The 21664-nt window shown below is 40.6% G+C and overlaps 1 protein-coding gene across 1 annotated transcript in view; it reads left to right on the forward strand.

Moving 5' to 3' along the window:
* Positions 1–525: 525 nt before the first annotated feature.
* Nbas (NBAS subunit of NRZ tethering complex) overlaps positions 526–21664 on the forward strand; it is a 274692-nt gene continuing 253553 nt past the window's right edge. Inside the window, 8 exon segments of the mRNA XM_037198012.1 lie at positions 526–666; positions 2997–3051; positions 5188–5224; positions 6592–6669; positions 6993–7040; positions 11923–11966; positions 19001–19134; positions 21390–21523. Of these exon segments, the coding sequence (XP_037053907.1) occupies positions 553–666; positions 2997–3051; positions 5188–5224; positions 6592–6669; positions 6993–7040; positions 11923–11966; positions 19001–19134; positions 21390–21523 (644 nt within the window). The 5' untranslated portion in view covers positions 526–552.

The following is a 21664-nucleotide window of genomic DNA, read 5'->3' on the forward strand; positions in this document are numbered from 1 at the left end:
TTCATTCATTCATTCATTCATTTATTATTTATTTATTTATTTATTTATTTATTTTTAGGCGCATCAGACCCTCTGGCCCTCACTCTTTTTATTTATTTATTTATTTATGTATTTATGTATTTATTTATTTATTTATTTTTAGGCGCCCCTAAACACCATTCCTGTGATACTCAACCATTAGTTTAATCTGTTGATCTGGATAACCCCTTGGTGTATTTAAAGTCCTCTGTCTGAACACTTTCTGTATTAGGGGAAGGATACCTAAATGATCACCAGCATTTTGGGAGGTACTTTCACCTAGTCTTTTGTAGAAACTGACTGGTAAAAAAGGTTCAGTGACTTGAGTCATTTTAAGCACAGATTTGCACAGAAAGGACCGGGTCCAAAACCTACCTTAAACATGAACACGGTTATTTTTCCTACCCAAAGCATTCCTCTCCAGGAACCAATTAATTCACTCTCTTCCAATCAGCCGCTGCCGCGTCCGGGGGAAGTTTGACCCGCGTGAGATGCCATAGCGCCCCTCCCTCCGCCCCTCTGTTCCCGGCCAACATGGCGTCCTCCGAGTCGGTGCCGGCTTCGAGTCCCGGCTCTGCAGACGAGGAGGAGACGATTCTCTACGACCTGCTGGTCAACACCGAGTGGCCACCCGAGACAGAGGTGCAGGTGAGCCGGGTCCTCCCTGGAGGCGGTCGGCGAGGCGCGGGCGCGTGGCGCGGGGAGCCACGTCGCGGTGCCACGCAGGACGGCGGCGCGGGGATGGCAGCTGCGCTGTCGCCTGGCAACGGCGGGGCGCGCGGGGCTGGGGCTTGCTGGGGGTGGGGAGGTCTGCGGGGTCAGCCCGGGGTCCGGGGTGGGCTGTCGGTCCTTCCCTCAGGCTGTCGGTCCTCCGGAGCTCGGTGTCACTCTCCTTCCTGAGAGGGAGGGAGTCCTTTCCGGACTTGGCTCTCTTGTGCTCCGTGGCGGGAGAAGTTTCTCAGGACGTCTGGACATCTCAGTAAGAGGCGTGTGTGTGTGTGTGTGTGTGTGTGTGTGTGTGTGTGTGTGTGTGTGTGTGTCTGTGTGTGTGTGTGTGTGTGTGTGTGTGTGTGTGTGTGTCTGTGTGTGTGTGTGTGTGTGTGTGTCTGTGTGTGTGTGTGTCTGTGTGTGTGTGTGTGTGTGTGTCTGTGTGTGTGTGTGTGTCTGTGTGTGTACACTGGGATATGTCTGTCTGTGTGTGTGTGTGTGTGTACACCAGGTCCCATCTCACTAGTAGGTGTGTGTGTGTGTGTGTGTGTGTGTTCTCAGACGTCTCGACATCTCAGTAAGAGGTGTGTGTGTGTGTGTGTGTCTGTCTGTCTGTGTGTGTACACTGGGTCCCATCTCACTAGTAGGTGTGTGTGTGTGTGTCTTTGTGTATGCACCGGGTTCCATCTCAGTAATAGGGGTGCGTGCGTGTGTGTGTGTGTGTGTGTGTGTGTGTGTGTGTGTGTCTCGTCTGTTGTCTGTGTGTCTGTACACCGGGTCCCATCTCAGTAATAGGCGAGTGTGTGTGTGTGTGTGTGTGTGTGTGTGTGTGTGTGTCTGTCTGTCTGTCTGTACACCTGGGTCCCAGAGATGAACGTCTTCATGGGACTTCCGCTGTGGATGAGAGACAACCGACTAGTGGTTGTTTCTCATTACCATGCCCTAAGTGGCCGTCTAAGCAGAATGCCAAGGGAGTGAATGAAGAGAAAGAATCTATGGCCGTTATCCAGTTCTCCTGGAGAGGAAGTTATGGTGTTTGCCAACTTATGGACCCTGGAGTTACTAGTTACCTAGGGAGAGCCTTCTAGTCATGGGGTGAAAAACAGGACTTCAGGACCATTTATTTGACATACGGAGGTCCTGACATGCCTATGTATTAGGCTCTAGGGAAACAGCATGATCAAGAAGAACCTTTATTAAAGATTCCTGAATCCAGCCCTCTGAGGTCCTTTATCATCTCTCCTGAGTGTTTATTCCGCTTGTCTTGAATTATATCTTGTATGGGCAGAGATCTACATACATTGTTTTTATTAGTTCCTATTTTTATGTGAATGATGTAGACATTTTGTAGATCATGAGATTAAGGGGCTGTTGCTTGCTGCCTTTTAGTTGGATAACGGTATGTTAACACTTCTGAAATGTCTGTAATAATGTCTCAGAATGCTTAGCATTGCACATTGATTTAAAAACCAGCACAGCGTCACTTAGATGGAACCCTCACCGTACTTTGCCCTCTCTCATCTCTCTTGGTTATTGGTTTCTACATCTGTTCACCACAGCTATTGACCCCTTGACTCTGCATCTGATTCACTTTTATATCCCTCCACTGTGCCAGATTGTCTCCCGATGATCTCTTCGTGTTTGCTGAGTGAGCTTCTTCGGGAACAATGTGTCTGTACTTACTGATGTTTTTATTCATTTTATTCTTGGTAGTAGTTTAATGTGTCTTACCATATGACATATTTGTTATTCTTTATCCTACAGCATGTAGTTTATGATTGTGGAGTCAAATTATTGAATGTAGTAGTTATATATCTGTGTTTTGTTAATAACATTGTCTCCATGGATACACAATAGATAACTGCTTTTCCTCCAAGTTTAGACTGTACTAACTTGTCCACTGGTGAAGTCTTTGTCTGGTAAAACTCTGGCCTTTGTCTGGCCCTGCACATCATAGGCAAGTTCTCCCATTTTGATTCACCTCAGCCCTGCCCCTGGGTTTCCTCATCTTTTTATCGGTGTTTTGATTTGAAAACAGTTTCTAACCTCATTTTTGGGTTCTTCCTGGAGTGTACCCATAACTGTCGTTCTCACTCTTACGCCACTGCACACAGTCCAGATGATGTTATTTCAGTCTGGAAGAAGTTTTAAATTACCGGTAGTACTCAATTCTCCCGATATAAGTCGAGAAGTATAAATTTATATGTTGTAAGTATTGTAACCTTCTCAAATGTAAGTTTAATTTTTTAAAAAATTTTTTTAAATTGTAGCCTAGAGGCAACCGAAAGCATGGGGCATCATTCATCATCACCAAAGCCATCAGAGGTAACTGTGATTCATGCTTTATGATTATATAGTTGGTGGACAGCTTTGTTCTCATTTTACAACTGTGCAGTTTTAGACGGCCTAGTGACTTAAAAGTGTTCTCCTTCGACTTCTGATACAGAACCTGAAGAAGGTTGTTAGTGTACATGTTGTCTGAGCTTATTTCTACAGATGCATCTATGTATGTATGCATGTTTTCATTCTTACCTGTCTTTAATTCAGATTAGAGCTAATCTATGCCTAGGCTTAGCCATTACACATGTTGTACATGGATGGTGATGAGTAAGCCCAGTGTAAGTGAGAGACCATTGCAAATGGTTTACAGGGACATTCGGAGAGAATGTCAAAAATGCTCGAATTACAAATTTGGTTAACCAATGATAGACTTGACACATAATAACCAGCAAGGGTCTGAAGAAGAATTGAGATCCAGCCTTTTTGAGCTATGAGGACTTTATTAATTAATAGTTTAATATAATTCTTCCACCAGACTGACAAGGTAAGTTTTATATTTATTTATTCCATATTATGTGTATGTATGTATGTATGTGTGTGTGTATGTGCATATGTGTGTATGTGTGTGTCCCTGTGTGTATGTATGTGTACCATGTACGTGTAGGAACCTATGGAGGTCTGAAGAGATGTAGGATCCCCTGGAGCTGAAGTTACAGGTGGTTGTGAGCCACCGTGTGTCTGTTGGGAATTGAACCCACATCTTAACCACTGAGGTTATCTTTCCAACCTCTTACCTTTAAATGTTTTTAGATGTGGAGACTTGTTCACCTTGGTGTTTGGTACTGTGACTACCTGTCTCTCTGGCCTCTAAGGCCATCCTTATGTTGGATTTGAGTTCCTTATGAAGAGAAAATTCAATTAAAAAAAATTGTGCAGCAGCTGAAACCATGCATGAAAGTGCCCTGTGCTCACTGGAGTCTCTACAAGTGGGGACGGGCTCCCTGAGGACATATATCTGGCACCAGAGGAACAGATAAAGTATGTGTGCTATATCTACACAATGGGATTCTTCTTTAGTCATAAAGAGGAAAGTAATGTTGTTTGCAGGAAAAATGATATAACTAGAGATAATAACATTAAGTAAATTAACCAAGTCTCAGAAAGACCAAAAAAAAAAAAAAAAAAAAATTGAAAACTTGTGAATTGTAGCTAGAGTTTTCCTGCCTTGCCCACAGTCAGGACAAATCTTTGTCACCCGCCAGTCCCACAGCCGCTCAGACCCAACCAAGTAAACACAGAGACTTATATTGGTTACAAACTGTATGGCCGTGGCAGGCTTCTTGTTAACTGTTCTTATAGCTTAAATTAATCCATTTCCACAAATCTATACCTTGCCATGTATGGCTCGTGGCTTACCGGCGTCTTCACATGCGGCTTGCCATGGCGGCAGCTAGCAGTGTCTCTGACTCAGCCTTCCACTTCCCAGAATTCTTCTCCTCGTCCTGCATATAGTGAGTGGCTATGATTTTATATGTGTTTGGTATATTCAGTTTTCATTATCACAAATGAAGTTTTGATTTATTTAGAAAAGATATGTAATTGATTAAAATAATTGTAGAAAAATTTGATCGTATAAATAACTGCATATCATAATAAAATTTTCTTCATTTAACAACCTAGAGATGATGTTCTTTTTCAAATGTTTCTCCCTTGCTCTATACCTAGCTGTGTGCACAGGATTGTGTGTGTGTGTGTGTGTGTGTGTGTGTGTGTGTGTGTGTGTGCGCGCGCGCGTGATGATATAAAACAGTCTTAAACCTGTGTTTGAAATTTTGCTTTTCACACACTTCTCCAGGTGTTACTTATATAGTTGTTACAAAGTTAAAGTTAGTATCTTGATTTATATTTTATATTTTATACAAATAGGTTTGTTTTAAAGAGCAATCTACTATGATTCCTAGTAATGATTTGATTAAGGCTTCTTAGATTAAATTTAGCATCTCAAACCATTTTTAAAATTTGTAGTTGGGAACTATTTCAATGTCTTGAATAACATAAACTTGGACTTTAATATAAACAAGTATATGATCTTATAAAAATTATAGTGTTTAGTAGATTGGTCTCATTTTGCAAATCGTTTGCAAATGATTGCTAAAGGACCACTGTTTCTTTTTGTTACAGATCATCTGTTATTTTTGCGTCAGTACATCTGGTACAGGTAAGCCTTCAGTTCTTATAAAGATTACCATCTTTTGTGATTTAAGGTTTTGATATCAGATTAAGGTGGAGATGTTGACATTCAGGCAAACCTTTTTTTTTTTAATGTATCTCAGGAAATGCAAGCTTTGGAAATGTGTTTCAATTTGTGGTTGCCTTTTCATTTTTTTAATGGTGTGTTTGAAGAACTGAAGTTTTTTTAAAATTAATTAATTAGTTAATTAATTTTACATCCTGTCCTCAGCCTCCACTCCCCATTTCCCTCAATCCACCCCTCCTCTGTAATTGCTCACAAAGGGGTAGGCCTCCCGTGGCAAACCTGGTCTTTAGATAGGCATTTTACAGAATTTCGTGTAAGCTGACGATGTCTCAGTACATTCATTAGTTCTTGTTCCCTTAGTCAGTATTGATCATATTCTCGTGACTTCTGATTCCTCTAAAGAGTGCCCTCCACCGCATAGGAAACACCCCTGTGTTGGATGTGTGTCTTGTTTATGTTAAAGAGCATTTTTGTTCTTACTGTTGCATCTACTCTGTGGTCAAAAGTTGAGTTGCTGTGCGGTAGGTCTTCAGATTTTACTTCTTGTGTGTTTTTTTTTTTTGGTTTTTCGAGACAGGGTTTCTCTGTGTAGCTTTGCGCCTTTCCTGGAACTCACTTGGTAGCCCAGGCTGGCCTTGAACTCACAGAGATCCGCCTGCTTCTGCCTCCCGAGTGCTGGGATTAAAGGCGTGTGCCACCACTGCCCGGTTTTTTTTTACCTTTTTTTTTTTTGAGCTTGTGTGTTTTTTAATTCTGTGAGTGTTGTTATGTTCAGCCATGAAGCATATTTTCAGCTTCAAAAAGGACAGGGACATAAGTAATCTGATAACATGATATATTCAGCATTTAGCAATGTTCTCTGACTTTTTAATAGACTTATTAATTGCATGTTGCTTTCTCCTAACCTTAAACTTAACAGTTCTAGAGATAAGATAGACCTAAAATAGAGACCTTTGATCACTTGTGGAACTATTTGCTCAGTGTTTTTTTTTTTTTCCTTTTATTCTGTGTATGTGAGTGTGCATGTGTGTGATGTGTTTGTTTTTGTTCGTTTTGATTTTCAAGGATGTAGGGTGCAATAGGATAAAGGTGTTTGAGGAAATGGGCCACTTTGGTCTTTGTACGGGCTGTAAGTACACCATTGGGTGTTCATCTCCTATTTCTCATGAACATTTCGTATATCAAATTAGTAGTTTTTGGATTTAGATTTACTAATATTCAGCTTTTACATTCTGATATCAACCCTCTCTCTAAAGGCACAGTTTTTCCTTACTCACATAGGATGATCATGGTTTGATGTTAAGCTAGCTCATGTGTTGTGTTTTCAGCCCTGCTCCGTTTTTGCTTCCTGATGGACTGGTTCGCTTGGTCAATAAACAGATAAACTGGCATTTGGTTCTTGCAAAGTAAGTGTGTGTAAAATTCACTCCAAACTCTTCTACCTTTATTTTCTCCTAAATCTCGATACAGACATGGACTTTGGGGTCCCTGTGGCTTTCATTCTTGGTTTGTATTAAATTTCCTTTGTTACATATGGTCATTGTGGCTGTAACATATAAAATTGTATTGAATACTTTTCTATGATTTTGTACCTGTATACTCATTTAATTGATAAGTCAAAAGGCAGAGAATGGCAGTAAAACTTTGAAAAACTGATTGTGAAATAATTCCATCCATGCTGGAGACTCAAATACTCACACCAGGATTTCTTTCTCTTTCCTCCCTGAAGCAATGGCAAGCTTTTGGCTGCAGTTCAAGACCAGTGTGTGGAGATCAGGTAATGGTTAACGTTGGCCATATGGAAGCTTTCTTTTGAGGAAAAACACACTCCTTGTACATGAGAACTATGGTTTTAAATCTTTTTAAAGGTGGTATGTTTGAAGGGTGTTTACTGTTAAATCAGTTTTGTGAAGTATCGAAGACTAACTTATAAATGATGCTCTCTCAGCATAGTTTGCTCATCTTTATACTTCTTCCAATTACTCTGCTGGCTCCTGAGAAGTGGTATTTTCTTGCTGCATGAAGAGAATATTCTAGAAGTCTGGAAGTAACTGTTCTTTGACTAGTTACTGATGGATCAGCTAATTAGACCAGTGTGAGATGTCTCAAGATGTAAAACAGAGCAGGGCAGCTTTGCAGTAATGGCACAGATGTGTGGTTATAGGTCTGTGAATGGCCACGGTGACGTGCGTACTGGAGAGCTTTCTGGTTCCTACTCTGTACATTCAACGATTCTATATGCTCATCTGAAATACACCTTGACAGGTTGGAGAGATGACTCAGGGGTTAAAACTGCTTATTACTCTTGCAGGGGACCTGGGTTCTGTTCCCAGCACCTGCATGGTGGCTCACAGCTGCCCCTGGCTTCAGTTCCAGGGATTCTGACGCCTTCTTATGGCCTTTATATGCACACATATGAAGGTTCAAGGCAGTGCCCACTCAGTTACTTGTGCATTGGTGGCACCAGTGCCCACTCAGTTACTAGTGCATTGGTGGCACCAGTGCCCACTCAGTTACTAGTGCATTGGTGGCACCGGTGCCCACTCAGTTACTGTCGCATTGGTGTTCGTTTTCCACCGTCTTAGACTTTTTCTTCCCTTGTGTGCAAGCAGAACTGGATTCCTTCAGCTTTTTGGAGGAGTAGGAAGGTCTCTCCCTGTCTGGCATTGGCTTCAAGTGGGGAGGCTTCCTGAGTCCTCTCAAGCCACCAAGGGAATAGTGATGCAGTGGTGACAGTCTTTCCATGCCAACCCGATGTGGCTCTGTAGGTCCCTCCGTGCTGTTGTTGGCAGCATCATTATGCATCTGTTTGCAGTATTTGAATTGATACCATTAGTAGAGTGGATAGAATCTCCTGTTCCATTTGTGGTGGTTTTGTGAAGTGTTTTGAGAAACAAGCTCATAGTATATACCTGACTTATAAACAGCAGTCAGAGAACAATATTCACTTTTTCCATGAGAAGAGAAGATAAAGTGATTTTTTATATAAGAGTTAGGGCATGTATGTGCAATCAAGATACCTAGGTCTGAGAGGGAGAGCTTGGAACTTGCTAATGAAAATTTAGAAGAAAAGATAATTTGCAAAAGCTTTATAATGCACACAAACTTTGGTGTGAGATCAGCTCCACCAGGAAGCCTGTGAGGGCACACTGTGTGGGGCTCCTCACACTGTAGCACCTCTGTACCACTGAGCACACTTACAGTTAGTCTTAGGGAGTTAATGCCAGTGTTGGGTGTTGTAAGTACTCATGTTAATTCACGGCATTCTGGTAGGTCTGAGAGGTTCTGGAGATTTTCCTCGGCTTTAGAAACGAGGAGCTGGGACCTGTGGTTAAATGACACACGCAAACATTCAAGATCAGTTCTTGTAGCGTCAGGTTTTGTGCTGTGTGTTTCAGCCATGCTGTGCTTTGGTATAGATGCTGTGTGTCCCCCTCATTATGATTTACATCTCTGTTTTCTATGGCTCCAGTATGTGCCATTTACTAGGAATAAATAGTGTGAATGAGGTCTGGAGTCTGCAGCTCTGATTATATTTTATTTTCTTTATAGCTAGGGATAGTCTCTTTTTCTCAGTATGATATATTTCCACAAATATTGGGCTGGAGATGTAGCTCAGTGGTAGAGCTCTTCTCTACCCAGGGCAGAGCCCCAGGTTCAATCCTGTCCCCTCAAAAAAGGTCACTCCCCACTTGTCCATTTCCATGAACATAACAGGAGTTCCTAGTCTACATGTGATGAATAATGTGGTCTTTGCCAGTGGAATAGGAAGAACAGACGCTAAGAGGGAATTATGGGGGTGTAGCTTTGCTCAGAGTTGCTGTTTAGTTGTTTTTGTTTTGAAAGAATATAAGCATGTCTTGACTTTGCAGTAACCTAAAAAGAAGTCTTTTCTGGTAAATGAGGAATAACTAGCAAAGGAAATCCCCAAAGTAAAGTATATGGTTGAGTATAAAGTGTATATAGTGATTGTCCTAGAGTTTTTCTTTGAGATAGGCTCTTTCTGTGTGATCTGAGCTGGCCTAGAACTTTTAATCCTCCCTGCCTCTGCCTTCTCAGTGCTGGGATTATGGGTGTGTGCCACCATGTTGGGCTGTTTTTGAAATTTAAAGGCACTTGCTCTTCCTATTCTGTGTACAGTCTGTCTACAACAGTGATGAACACACGTGTCTTAATTATTTCAGACATTGCTGAGACACAATACCTAACCAAACTGATTTAGGATCGGAGTTTATTCTGACTTACAGGAGATGCAGCCTGTCAGGGCTGGGAAGGCATGATGGCAGGAGCGGGAAGCGGGCTGCTCATCAGTAGTCAGGGAACAGGGAGAGGACAGGAAGTAGGGCTGGGCTGTAAGACCTCCAGGCCTTCCTGCCGTGGTCTCACTTCCCGCAGCAAATGTCCACCCACTAAAGGTTCCACAACTTCCCCCAAGATCCCCCAGCTGGGGACTAAGTGGTCAAGCACATGGGCCTATGGGGGGCATTTCCTGTTTAAACCACAGCAATGCACATTGTGAGGTTGGCTCAGTAGCAGGTGTAGTAACACTGAGTAGGTGTTTAATGACTATTTCTTGATTAGTTCCTAGTGTGGGAGTTGATGCAGTATCTTAGGTCATTATTCGCTGTCAGGAAACCATTGTGAAGAGGCAATGGTTCCTGAGAAAAGAGACATGAAAAGCTGAAGCAGTGTAAGTTTTGAGAGGTAGCCCTGCTTGTTGCTTCCCAGTGTTACTGTTGTGGTAATTGCTGTCAGTCATTGACTATGCTGTCGTTAACTTGCTTGTGCTAGGGGCTGATTTCGGATAAAATAACAATGTGTGAGTCACTCTTTAATTTGCATTTTGGCAGCAGTTACGGATTATAAGTGGTTAATGTGTTTCCTTTATTTCTTAAATAGTGAAGTAGTAATTCCATGTGGTTATGGGCTGCTGTTAATATGGGAACTAATCAGAAGCTGTGAAAGGACCCAACAAAGACATGAAGAGAGAAAATGTGTAAATATTCCTACCCCACATTTGCTTTCCTAAAGGGACTAAAGTATGTTGTTTTAGCAAAACCGTTATGTCCATCCCTCTTTGCTCTTCCCCAGCAAAATAGCCGCGCTCATCACATTAAGGATGGATGCAATGCGGATTTACTGACGTCTTCTTTAGTGTGCTCTAGCTGTGTGAGGCGCTGCCATCCCCTTATTTAAAGGGAAGGAAGGGCACGCTCATGCTTTGTCCCAGTCACTGAGACTGAGTTGGAATCAGGTCAGCTTCGTTTCACAGAGAGCTCTTTCTGTCTCATTCCTTTTGGGAGCCAAGCAGTGTGTTGTCTCTAAATAGAAAGAAAGAATTAGAAATTACCCTCTTTTTTTCTATTAAGAAATTTTTTTATTCATTTTACATACCAACACAGATCCCCCTCTTCCCTCCTCCTGCCCCCCAGCCTTCCCCTCCAAGCCACCCTCCCTCCTACAAGAAAGTAAGACCTCCCCTGGGGATTCAGCAGAGCCTGGTACATTCAGCTGAGGCAGGTTCAAGCCCCTCCCTCTGCATCAAGGCTGTTCAAGCTGTCCCTCCATAGGTAGTGGGCTCCAAGAAGCCAGCTCATGCACCGGGAATAGATCGTGATCCCACTGCCAGGGGGAAATTACCTTCTTGACTATCCAGCTTGTTTACTATTAATGTTTTGACATATGTTCTTTGAAACTTGTCTTTCTGTGTGTGTGTGTATGTCTCATAAGTGGATAATATTGTTTATTCTATTTGATGCCAACTTATGAATTACTTTTGTGATTTATAAATTTAATTTACACTTTAAAATTTATAACACTTTTTTTCCTGGGTAACCTTTGAAATTAATCTATTATGAAATTGTTCCATGTCAGGTATAGTAATTGCATAATATTTCATTGGATGTGCACAGCAAAATTTAATTAATCTTCTTATACTTGATATATTTTTCTTCTTTATAAATTGGATTGCATTAGTTTCCTTGATAACTATATAAATCTGTAATTATTTCCTGGGAGTAACTTTATAGAAGTGAAATTGCTTGGTCAAGTCCTATAGATATTAAAGTTTTAGGTAATTGTTTTTAAATTATGTTCTTGAGAGTTCACCAGTTTTCGTTTTGAACATAGTTTGTGCTAATTATACTACTATATTCTGTGTCTCAGGACTATAGATTGTAAACAGGTCACTGGTTCATGTATTATAAACTGTTTAGGTTATGGGATTTATTAAAGTAGACATTATATACCTCTTTTTCTTTGTGATCAGACTTTGTAATATGCTACACATTAGTGGTTCTTAACTGGTGTCAGCGTGTGGAGCTTTAGTCAATCTTCTGACCTGGGTCCCATCCTAGATTGATTGAGTCAGATCCTGTGGGCCTGTGGTGCTGACGTTCCTGCTGCATCCTAAGATCGTGTTTACGCACACTTGCGCTGTAGCACAGTGTTCCTGTTCCAGCACCATTTCTGTAACGAGAAGATTGTTGTTAATGAAGGAATCCAGTTTGAGACACTCAGCCACCCAGCTCTGTGACAGAAGGGATGACCTACTATCATATATAGGTGTTGTCTAGACCACATGTCTCAGGTGTTTCATAGACTTACATGTCAGTGTTCTTAGGGTAAAACTATTGTTTTTATTTCTTATATATTTGTAGGTCTGCAAAAGATGATTTTACATCAATTATTGGGAAATGTCAAGGTAAGAGTTTCCAAAATATTGAAATATGAAAATTTAGAATTTGTAGTGGTTTACAGTAAATGTTTCCATAAAGTTTGAATAGATATTCCAAAAGTGTTTACTAGTAAGATCTTTTTATGACTTTATTAAACTCATTTAACAAATTATAATTGTTTATTATTTAATCCTTAAATATTTTGATTTAAAATATATACATTTTAGGACTTTGAAACTTAAATTGTGTTTTAAAATATTCAAGGCTATTTTGGGGGGAAAGAGTATTAGTAAGTACTGTAGTCTTTTATTTTGGAATCAGCAAAGGGATAAATAGTTATAAGTTCAAAGTTGTTCAGATAAAAAACAATAAAAAAGTTTTGGATTTGGTCTTTCTCACTAGGTCTTCTAAGTTTAGTATTAGATATTTTGTTTTATTGACAGAAAGCTAACACACTCTGGCCTCATTTGTATTATCTGTAATATGTGCATAATTTTTAATATTAAGTTCCAGAGAAATTATGAGTTAATGTATGTACAACCTTACATAGTGGTGCATGATAGCTACTTAGGAGATGCTAAACAGTAACTATTCGGTGCTACGACTGTACCTAAATATCCTCAGTGGAACATGGTTCTTATTTTGTAACTCAGGTCATTCTTACCCTAGCTGTCTGTCTTAGTCAGGGATACCGTTGCTGTGATGAAACACCATGACCAAAGCAATGTGGGGAGGAAAGGGTTTATTTGGCTTACACTTCCACTGTTCATCATCAAAGGAAGTCAGGACAGGAACTCAAGCAAGGCAGGAACATGGAGGCAGGAGCTGATACAGAGGCCATGGAGGGGTGCTGCTTACTGGCTTGCCCCCCATGGCTTGCTCAGCCTGCTTTCTTACAGAACCCAGGACCACCAGCCCAGGGATGGCACCACCCACAAATGGGCAGGGCCCTCCCCCATTGATCACTAATTAAGAAGATATCCTACAGGCTTGTCTACAGCCCAATCTTATGGAAGCATTTTCTTCATTAAGGCTCACTTTTAGCTTGAGTCAGGTTGACCTTGAAACTAGCCAGCACAACATCCTGGGAGAGTTTTTTGGCCAGGTGTCCTGTGTTGTGAAAGGCTGTGTACAGATTTCTCAGCCCCACGGTGCCTTCTTCCCAGGACACAGTTCCTTCTGCCACACAGCTGCTGTTTATACAGTGCAGTAATTCGGTAGTCCTGCCTCCGTGAGGGCAAGGAGCAGCTCTTTCTGCAGACCTTTCCTCTGTGCTCTCTTCTTCTAATTGCTATGACAAGAATATTTGATCAAAAGAACTGAAGGGAGAGAGCATTTATTCCGGCTGGCTCAGGTTTTACAGCCCGTCATGGAGGCAGGAGTGTGTGACCACTGGTTCCTTTGGCTAATAGTCAGGGACAGAGAGAGGAGAGTGGAGGCAGGGAGGAGACATAAGGTTCAAGGCCCCCCTCATTGATCCACTTCCCTTAGCATGACTCCACTTTGAAAACATCTGCAACTTCTCAGGTAGTACCACATCTGGGACCAGATGTTCAAATACATGAGTTTGTGGGAATATCTCACAATCAAACCATAACGGAATGTAAACTCTTTGAAGGCAGGGCTCCTCTTTTACTCAATGCTAAAAAAAGATTAATAGTGCTTAGCATGCTTCCCCACACATGGTAGTTACATACATGTCTAGTGTTTAGCATGCTTCCCACACATGGTCCCCACACACGGTACTTGCATACATTTCTAGTGCCTAGAATACTTCCAACATATGGTAGTCAAAACATTTTTTTTTTTGACTCTGTTAAGTTGGTAACATGTGGGAACTACTGAAATGGTTTTTATGAATGAGTGTGTTTGTCTGTTCTTGGCTAATTTTGGAAATTTTTGAGAGTAAGTGTATATTTATGTTATGTTTTGTATACTGTAGTACATATGTACAGTTTTGAATCATTGCATCAGTCATGCTTTGTATTGCTCTTGTGTCCAGTGTGTATACAAACTGCATTAGGACTCTGTGCATTGATAAGCTCTTTCTGTGGAATAGCCTTTCTAAGATAAGGAGGAGCAGTGTTTGGCTGCTGACTGTCAACTTGGAACTCAGATGTATGCTAAATCACTCTATGTTCTTCCCTCAGCAGTAGTTGCTAGATGAGGTCAGTTCTGAAGAAGGACCAAGAAGTCTACCGAAGAGTCATGTGGCTATTCAGTTACCTGTTTGCTGGTGCAGCTTTCTTGCTGGCTGAAGGTTTAGGGAGTCGAGATAGGTTTCTTTCGAGCATGCTCAGTGATAGAATGTTCCTGACATACAGGGAGTGCCCTTTTGAGTGTTTGCATGAGGCACCTGCTCTTAGCCAGTAGGTAAACTGAAAAGCCACGAATTAACATGAAAACAGGACGCTTAACTGTTCTGTATTTCATACATATTATATTTGTTAGAGTTTTTTAGTGCGTACAGTTAATGTGGCAGCCTAGATGAGATAATGCGGTGAGAACTAATGGTTTATTTTGTTGGCTTCTGAGTGTGGGAATTTATGACCTTAATGCTGCATTAATGGCTTCTCTCCATTTCGAATAATGCAAGGCAATCATCATTTGCTTATTATTTGACTCATCTTTATGGGAATCACTCCCATATGCCAAATGATATTTCATGTGTGTGCTTGGAGAAGAGGAGCCAGATTGTTGTTAATGCATTTTTGAGACTCCATATTGCAGAGTCTGCAAACTGAAATAGGAGCTATTTGGTTCCACTTTGATATTTTTCAATTATTGTTTTCTAAAAGATAGGCCATTTGAGAATGTTTGAAATGTGGATTGGAAGTTGTTTGGCTCTGTTTGCCAGACCATTGATGGTAATTCAGTCTTCTTTTTCTGTCTTACAAATAGCGGATGGGATTAGACTTTTTTTTTTTTTTAATTTTTTTTTTTTTTTTTGGTTTTTCGAGACAGGGTTTCTCTGTGTAGCTTTGTGCCTTTCCTGGAGCTCACTTGGTAGCCCAGGCTGGCCTCGAACTCACAGAGATCCACCTGGCTCTGCCTCCCGAGTGCTGGGACTAAAGGCGTGTGCCACCACCGCCCGGCCTGGGATTAGACTTTTGAAGAGCTGTTGGGTTAAGTTTTTCATTTTTTCCTACTGTAGGAATGCTGAGAGACCATTGGCTTTCCATTGAGGGGTGGGCGGGCTTATGGCTCCTGATTGCCTCTTCCCAAAGCCTCATCAGCTTACTGTTAGATGCTGTGCAAGCATGATATTTTAAATGACACAGTCATCAAAATACTGTACCTATGTTCACGAGGGATGTAGGTGTGGACTTGTTTTCACGCCCTCTGGCTTTATAGTTGGATAGTGCTGGTCTGAAAATAGGAGAGGGTGTTGTTGCTTTTTTATTTTCTGAAGAGTTTGCATAGAATCTGAATTATTTTTTTCTTAAATGCTTTATAGAATTCATGAAGGAAGTTGGCTTTTTTTTTTTTTAAGCAGGATTGAATTCAGTTTTAGAAACAGATGTTAAAAACCTTTACAGTTTTGGCTTTTGCATGAAATCTTTCTTTGAATCGTGCAATTCATAGCTATAAACTTGTTTATTTATTATTATTATAATATATAACGTATATTATATATAATATAATATAAATGTTATTATAAAAACATTCTATTTTATATTCTCTATCACTACTTTATTATCCATTGGATCTGTACTGATATCCCTTTGGTTGTTTCTGATATTTGTAACTTACACCATTTTCTCTTTCTCTTCACTCAAGGCCAGAATTTTGTCAGTTTGCTAACATTCTTCAATAATACAAATTTGGTGGTTGATTTCTTTTTTGTTGTTTATTTTCTTTGATTTTTGCCTTTATCATTTTTCCTTCTGCATACAGAGTTTACATTGCTTTCATTTTGCTAGGTGGAAGATGGAAATTTAGATAATTAATTTCAACCCCCCCATTTGTTTGTTTATTATCTTTCTTACTTATTTGAGGCAGGGTTTGCTACTCAGCCCAGGCTGGCCTAGGGCTCACCGTTCTCTTCATGTTCTTATTTAATATATGTGCCTGACCGGGATCATTTGATTGGATTTTACCTTTTTCATACTCTAAATATTTCTGTCACTTCACTGTAATGTTTAGAGCATTTATGTTTAGCACAGTTATTGATTTAGTTAGGATTAAATCTGTCTATTTCGCTTTTCTCTTTGCTCCATTTATGATGGGCATCCTAGCTTGAAATTTATTATTTTAATAATAAGTGTGATAACATAGTTGTAACGAATTCAAGTAATACAGGGAAGTAGAAAAAAGTAATGCCTATATTTTAATTTACATTCTTCTTAGGTATTTAAATTAATACCTTAAAATAACCCTTTGGTAATCTTGTGTACACATGGATTGGCTTTTTAGAAAATGGGGTAGGATCATGCAATGTATTTAGCTTTCTTCAACTTACTGTGTTGATAGTGTCCCACTTCTTAAATTAGCTGCTTGATTTCGTTAGCCGGTCTCAGTCTGTGGCTCCGTCTCCCCCAGGACGCACTGTCTGGCAGGCTTCCTGCCTTAGCTCCTTCAGTGTCGCTTTTCTGGGTGCCAGCCTTACCTGCTTGTTAACTTATGTTCTAGTCATTGTGTCGTGTGACCAAATATGTCGATGGAAACAACGTGGGATGAAGATGGGGTGGCTACCTTGGCAGCTTGATGGGATTTAGATGAGCTCATGGATAGATGTCTGAGAGTGCCTGTTAGGGGGATTCCAGAAATGATTAACAAAAGAGGGAAGTCCGGGGATAGCAGTGCCGAATAGGACATGTTCTCTGATTTTAAGGACATAAGAGACCCATGGAGAGACAGTGATGTAAGCCACATAATACGATGTGGTAAATACTTCGAAAGAATTTGTGCTCAGCATATGTGGTGTGCACAGAGAACACTGTCAACTTTGAAGAGTGTCAAGGAAGGAGAAATGCAATGTCTAGAGAGACAGTGCAGTGTGTGGAAGACACAGGCTTGCTTATTTCCCAGGGGGTGAGGTCGGTGTTAAGGACGTCATGGAGGAAGTGATGGAGGGGAAGTTAGAACGCCATGGTGGGGTCTTTTGTGTATATGGAGAAGTCAGTACTTGTGTTGTTAGGAACAGAACCATCAGGGATTTTAGGGCAGCAGGAGGATGTGGTCTGTTTGTCTTCCTACTTGAAGAGTTGTTACCTTTGGAAAATGCCAAGCAGGGAAGAGAGGAGAGATGCACATGACGTGCGGCGAGTAGTGACAAGGATCCTACTTACTGTAAGAGTCAAAGCAAGAGGAGATGAGTGAGACCTGGCCGCAGTGATGACTCAGAAGGCTGCACGCTCTTTGTAACTTAGTCCCCATCGATAAACATGGCCTCATCTCACCCGCCCCGCTGTCCTCTCTCTGGAGCCACCTTTGTGCTCTCAGATTTTGTGAGATCAGCTTTGTAAGATTTCATGTAGTACTTGTCTGTGGGCCTGCCTCATCTCACTGGACATAAAGACCTCCAGTCCCTCCTCGTTGATGCGGACGATGGGACTGCGTTCTGTTCATGGCGGGAGAGTATTCTGTTATGCACATGTGTATGTCAGATTTTACTTACCTGTCCTCACTTGATAAACACACTTTGTTTCATGGCTGTTGTAAATAATGAAGTAACAAACATGGGAGCCTAGATGTCTCATAGACATGCTGATCGAATTTGCCTTGGAGATAATCAGGAATGAGACTTCAGGGTCCTATGGAAGATTTACTTGTGATTTTAAATTGATTGCATATGGTTTTATTAGGATTATTAAGACATTTATTATCAAAATCTTAAAATTTTATGATTAAGAATAGCTCTTGATTCATCTGCCTTAATATATATGTCTACTTGTGACCCTAATATGTCTGAAAAATTTACATGTCCCCAGGTATATAGATATATAAAATAGGTCTGCAAATAAAATTTTACTGAAAAAAAGCATACAAAATGTATTTAAAGATATTTTTGGTGTGTGTGTGTGTGTGTGTGTGTGTGTGTGTGTGTGTGTATTTATGTATAATCTTATCTTTATTAAAGAGGAAAACAAACCTTCATACTAGTGAGAGAGATGTGCTTGCTTACATGGCACTGCACAATGTTAAGCATCTTTAGTGTTTTGCAGAGTTTGATTGACACTTTGATTTTGAGAATATGCTTCACATAAATGCATAATCCCAAATGGCAAAAGTGTGTTTAAAACCATTTAGAAATTGTGGGAAGTTGTGTCCTAATTCTAAACTGAAATTCTTCTGAGCGGTTTCTCAAGCCATCAACTCAACTAGCATTTTTAAAACCAAACATTCTAACATAGTACAGTTCAAATATTTGACAAATGTTGAAAAATGATAGGAAAATATTAAAAGTCTTTGTTTTCTGTAAATAAAATATGTGTTATATATGTATAAAAGCAGAAAATTTTGTATGTATAGTAAAGAGGCTAGTTCATTAAATAGTCGTTTTTGAGTGAGGATTTCAGGCAGTCTTCCTGGGTGTTGTATGGTCTGACATGTCGTGCATCTGCCAAGTGCATGTGCTGTGTGCTCAGGGCCGTACTGCAGCTAGGGAGTACAGTATGGGTGAGCTCTGCCGTAGGTGCACTTCAGATTTATTATGTGTTTGATTTGGAATTGATTTTTGGTCATTGTGTGTCCAATATCTTTTTATCATTCTCAACTTTTCCTTGACTCCCACAGTTAGATTTCAGTTTACGAACTTGGGCTCTGGGCTTTTGATTACTCTCAATTTCGTAAGTATCTTGAGTAGCTTATTCTTGAGCCCTTAGTAGTCTAGGGCTGTTCAGGATTTATCAGAGCTCTGGCCTCAGTCAGCTGCTTTGCTTATGAAGTAATGGAGCCAGTGTTGGCCATGGTTTGTGTCTTGAAGTAGGTTTCTGGGAACTGTTGTTAACTGAAGCATTAGATGACCTTTCTAAATACTGACGTTAGCTGCAGTCATTAAAACTGTTAGCTCTCTTTACTACATATTGTTTAAAACACTCTTTTCTTTTTGTTCTAGTTCCAAAAGACCCAAGGCCCCAGTGGAGACGGGTGGCCTGGAGCTATGACTGCACGCTCCTGGCCTACGCCGAAAGCACCGGGACTGTCCGAGTGTTTGACCTCATGGGAAGTGAGCTCTTCGTCATTTCCCCGGTATGTGTGCATTTTAAATCATTGCCACCCCGTCCCCGTGTGTGTTTGTGTGTCTTCTGTGTATACTGTGGCAATGGATGAGTGTGAAGAGAGGCGGAATTCAAGTATAAATGAGAATATTAAGCTATGATCTAAAATACTTACCATCTAGTTAGATACTTATAGTCATGTAGTTTTTATTCTTTGTATTTGTTAATGTACTTTGTAGGTGTACTCCATTTTATGTCAAGAAATGAACAGAAATGATGAAACTCTTAAGATCAGGGGATGTCTGAAGTAATTGAGTTTATTGAGTCACAATAGAGACCATCAAAGGACCAGGTCCAGAGAAATGTCTCCTGTCTTTCAAGAACAAGGCTCTGTATGCCAGTTATAGACTGTCTCCTGTCTCAGAGTGAAGAGTTGTTTGGTAGACTTAGGAGAAAGAAGGCACTGTTTACAGTGGACCTACATCACTGTAGAAAGAAGATGGGATGACATGAAGCCGAGAAGCTGAGGATGTGAGGACCGTCTGTAAGGAGAAGCAGTCGTTGTTTATGGATTGACTGGCTGAACAGTCAAGCAGCCTTGTGTGTGGGCCTGGTGGGATTTAAGTCAGGGTTTCAGCATGAACAGTGTGTTGGTCTTTTGCTTTCCTTTTCATTATTACTGCCCCCCCCACACATCTTCTGCCCTCGAAATTATACGTAGGAGATCCCAGTGTTTCTTTTATGATGGTATAGATTGTTGATAGGCTATAGTGAGGGAAGAAGTCCCTGGGCTGTGGAAGGAGAAGCCACTTCTAGAGAAGCTGGACTTTGTTACATTAAAAAGTCAGAAATTCAAAGGGAGAGTAGAGAAAAAGTAATAGGGCTGATTGAAGAAGTTAATGTCGACAGGCAGTGATACAGGGAATGATTTTCCTGAGAAATAACAAGTGGAAACATGGAAAGAATGAACAGAGCTCATTTTGTAGAAGTTCCACAAAACCTAACTACGGTTCCAATTACCATCGAACAGGCTAGTGCTGTCCAGTAGGACTGTAATGAGAGTTACCTATGTGGTCAAGTATAATTTCACATTTTCAAGTAGTTGTAATAAGGCACATGTGAAACTTATGGGGGCTGTATTATTTAATTACAATATATCCTTCACATGATCATTTCAACATGTAATCATCATGAAATGTTATGAGGTGTTTTGCATTTTTGCCTTGGTATTAAGTGTGAAATTTTCTATGTGTTTTGATATTTTCATATTTGTAGACTCTCTTTGTTTGGATTAGGCCTATGTGGGTGTTTATTGAATAGTTCTAGGTCATGAAGAACTATTTGAAATGTTGGAGACAAAACTTTCATTTTTTTCCACTTTCTTGAATTTGGTTTCTGTGGGCCTGCAAATAAATTTTTACAAGAGACAGTTTAACATAATAATATGTTCATTGATACCGGTGTTTTTGCCTGCACGGGGCTTTATAGAAAAGCGAAAACCCAAAGAAACAGTTTGAGCCAGGAGCTCATGTACTGTTTTGCAGAGGCTTGTGAAGCGTGGAGATGGAAGCACACGAGAGAAATGGAGTGAGGGCTGCCAGGGTTGGTGCACTGTGGGAAAAGGAGGTGGGGCTGTGTGAAGGACCTAACTGCTCTTTAGAAGGCTCACAGACTTATTTTGGCGTGCCTCTTTCTCCTCTGCCTACTCCAGAGGGACACTGTCACTAAGAGAAATTTGTGCCTCCTTTTTAAGGAAGGGGAGACTAGAGATCCTTGGCTGTCCATTGATTCTTAGTTGTCTTTAACCTAGAATAGTCTTCATGACAGGATGGAGCATTCCAGTCACGTTCTAGGTGGATACTGTTTGGTATGCCTCCAAAGGGGCTTAGACTTTCAGATCTCCGTCAGCACACTCATGGTTGCCTGATGGAAAGGCTGACATGAGTGTTGCATCCTCCCCTTTGAGTTGCTGAGTAGGCACATGGAAGGTACCTGAAGTTTTTTTCGCATCGACTTAATACTTAATTAATACTTGAAAGCTTATGTCTTGAAAGAGGCTGAATGGTGGCATCTCCTGCTTTACTTTTTTCTTCTTTATTTTACAGAGAATTTGAATAGAAATGTGCTTTTTAAGTTGAGTCTTTCAAGGAGCCTGCTATGGCTCCTAACTGGTTAGGAGCCTGGTCTAAACTTGGTGTCACAGCCAATGTCTGGGATGTTGTCTAGTTAGGCATGTGCTAATTTTTCTGCTATCTCTATAGTAACTTAATTTTCTCCTGTTTTCAGGCGTCTAGCTTTGCTGGTGACTTGAGCTATGCCATTGCTGGGTTGGTATTTTTAGAATACAAAGCAAGTGCACAGTGGTCTGCAGAGCTCTTGGTCATCAATTACCGAGGAGAACTTAGAAGTTACCTTGTCAGGTAAAAATGCATTGGAGGTCATTTTGATATAATGTTTATTTTTCTGATTTAATGTCAGGTATTGATATTTTATACTATGAAAAATTTTATCATGCTATGAAAAATTGCAAACACGTTAGGCACTTTGAAAGACTTGTATAG

Source organism: Peromyscus leucopus, chromosome 22 (assembly GCF_004664715.2).
Source record: "Peromyscus leucopus breed LL Stock chromosome 22, UCI_PerLeu_2.1, whole genome shotgun sequence".
Lineage (NCBI taxonomy): Eukaryota > Metazoa > Chordata > Mammalia > Rodentia > Cricetidae > Peromyscus > Peromyscus leucopus.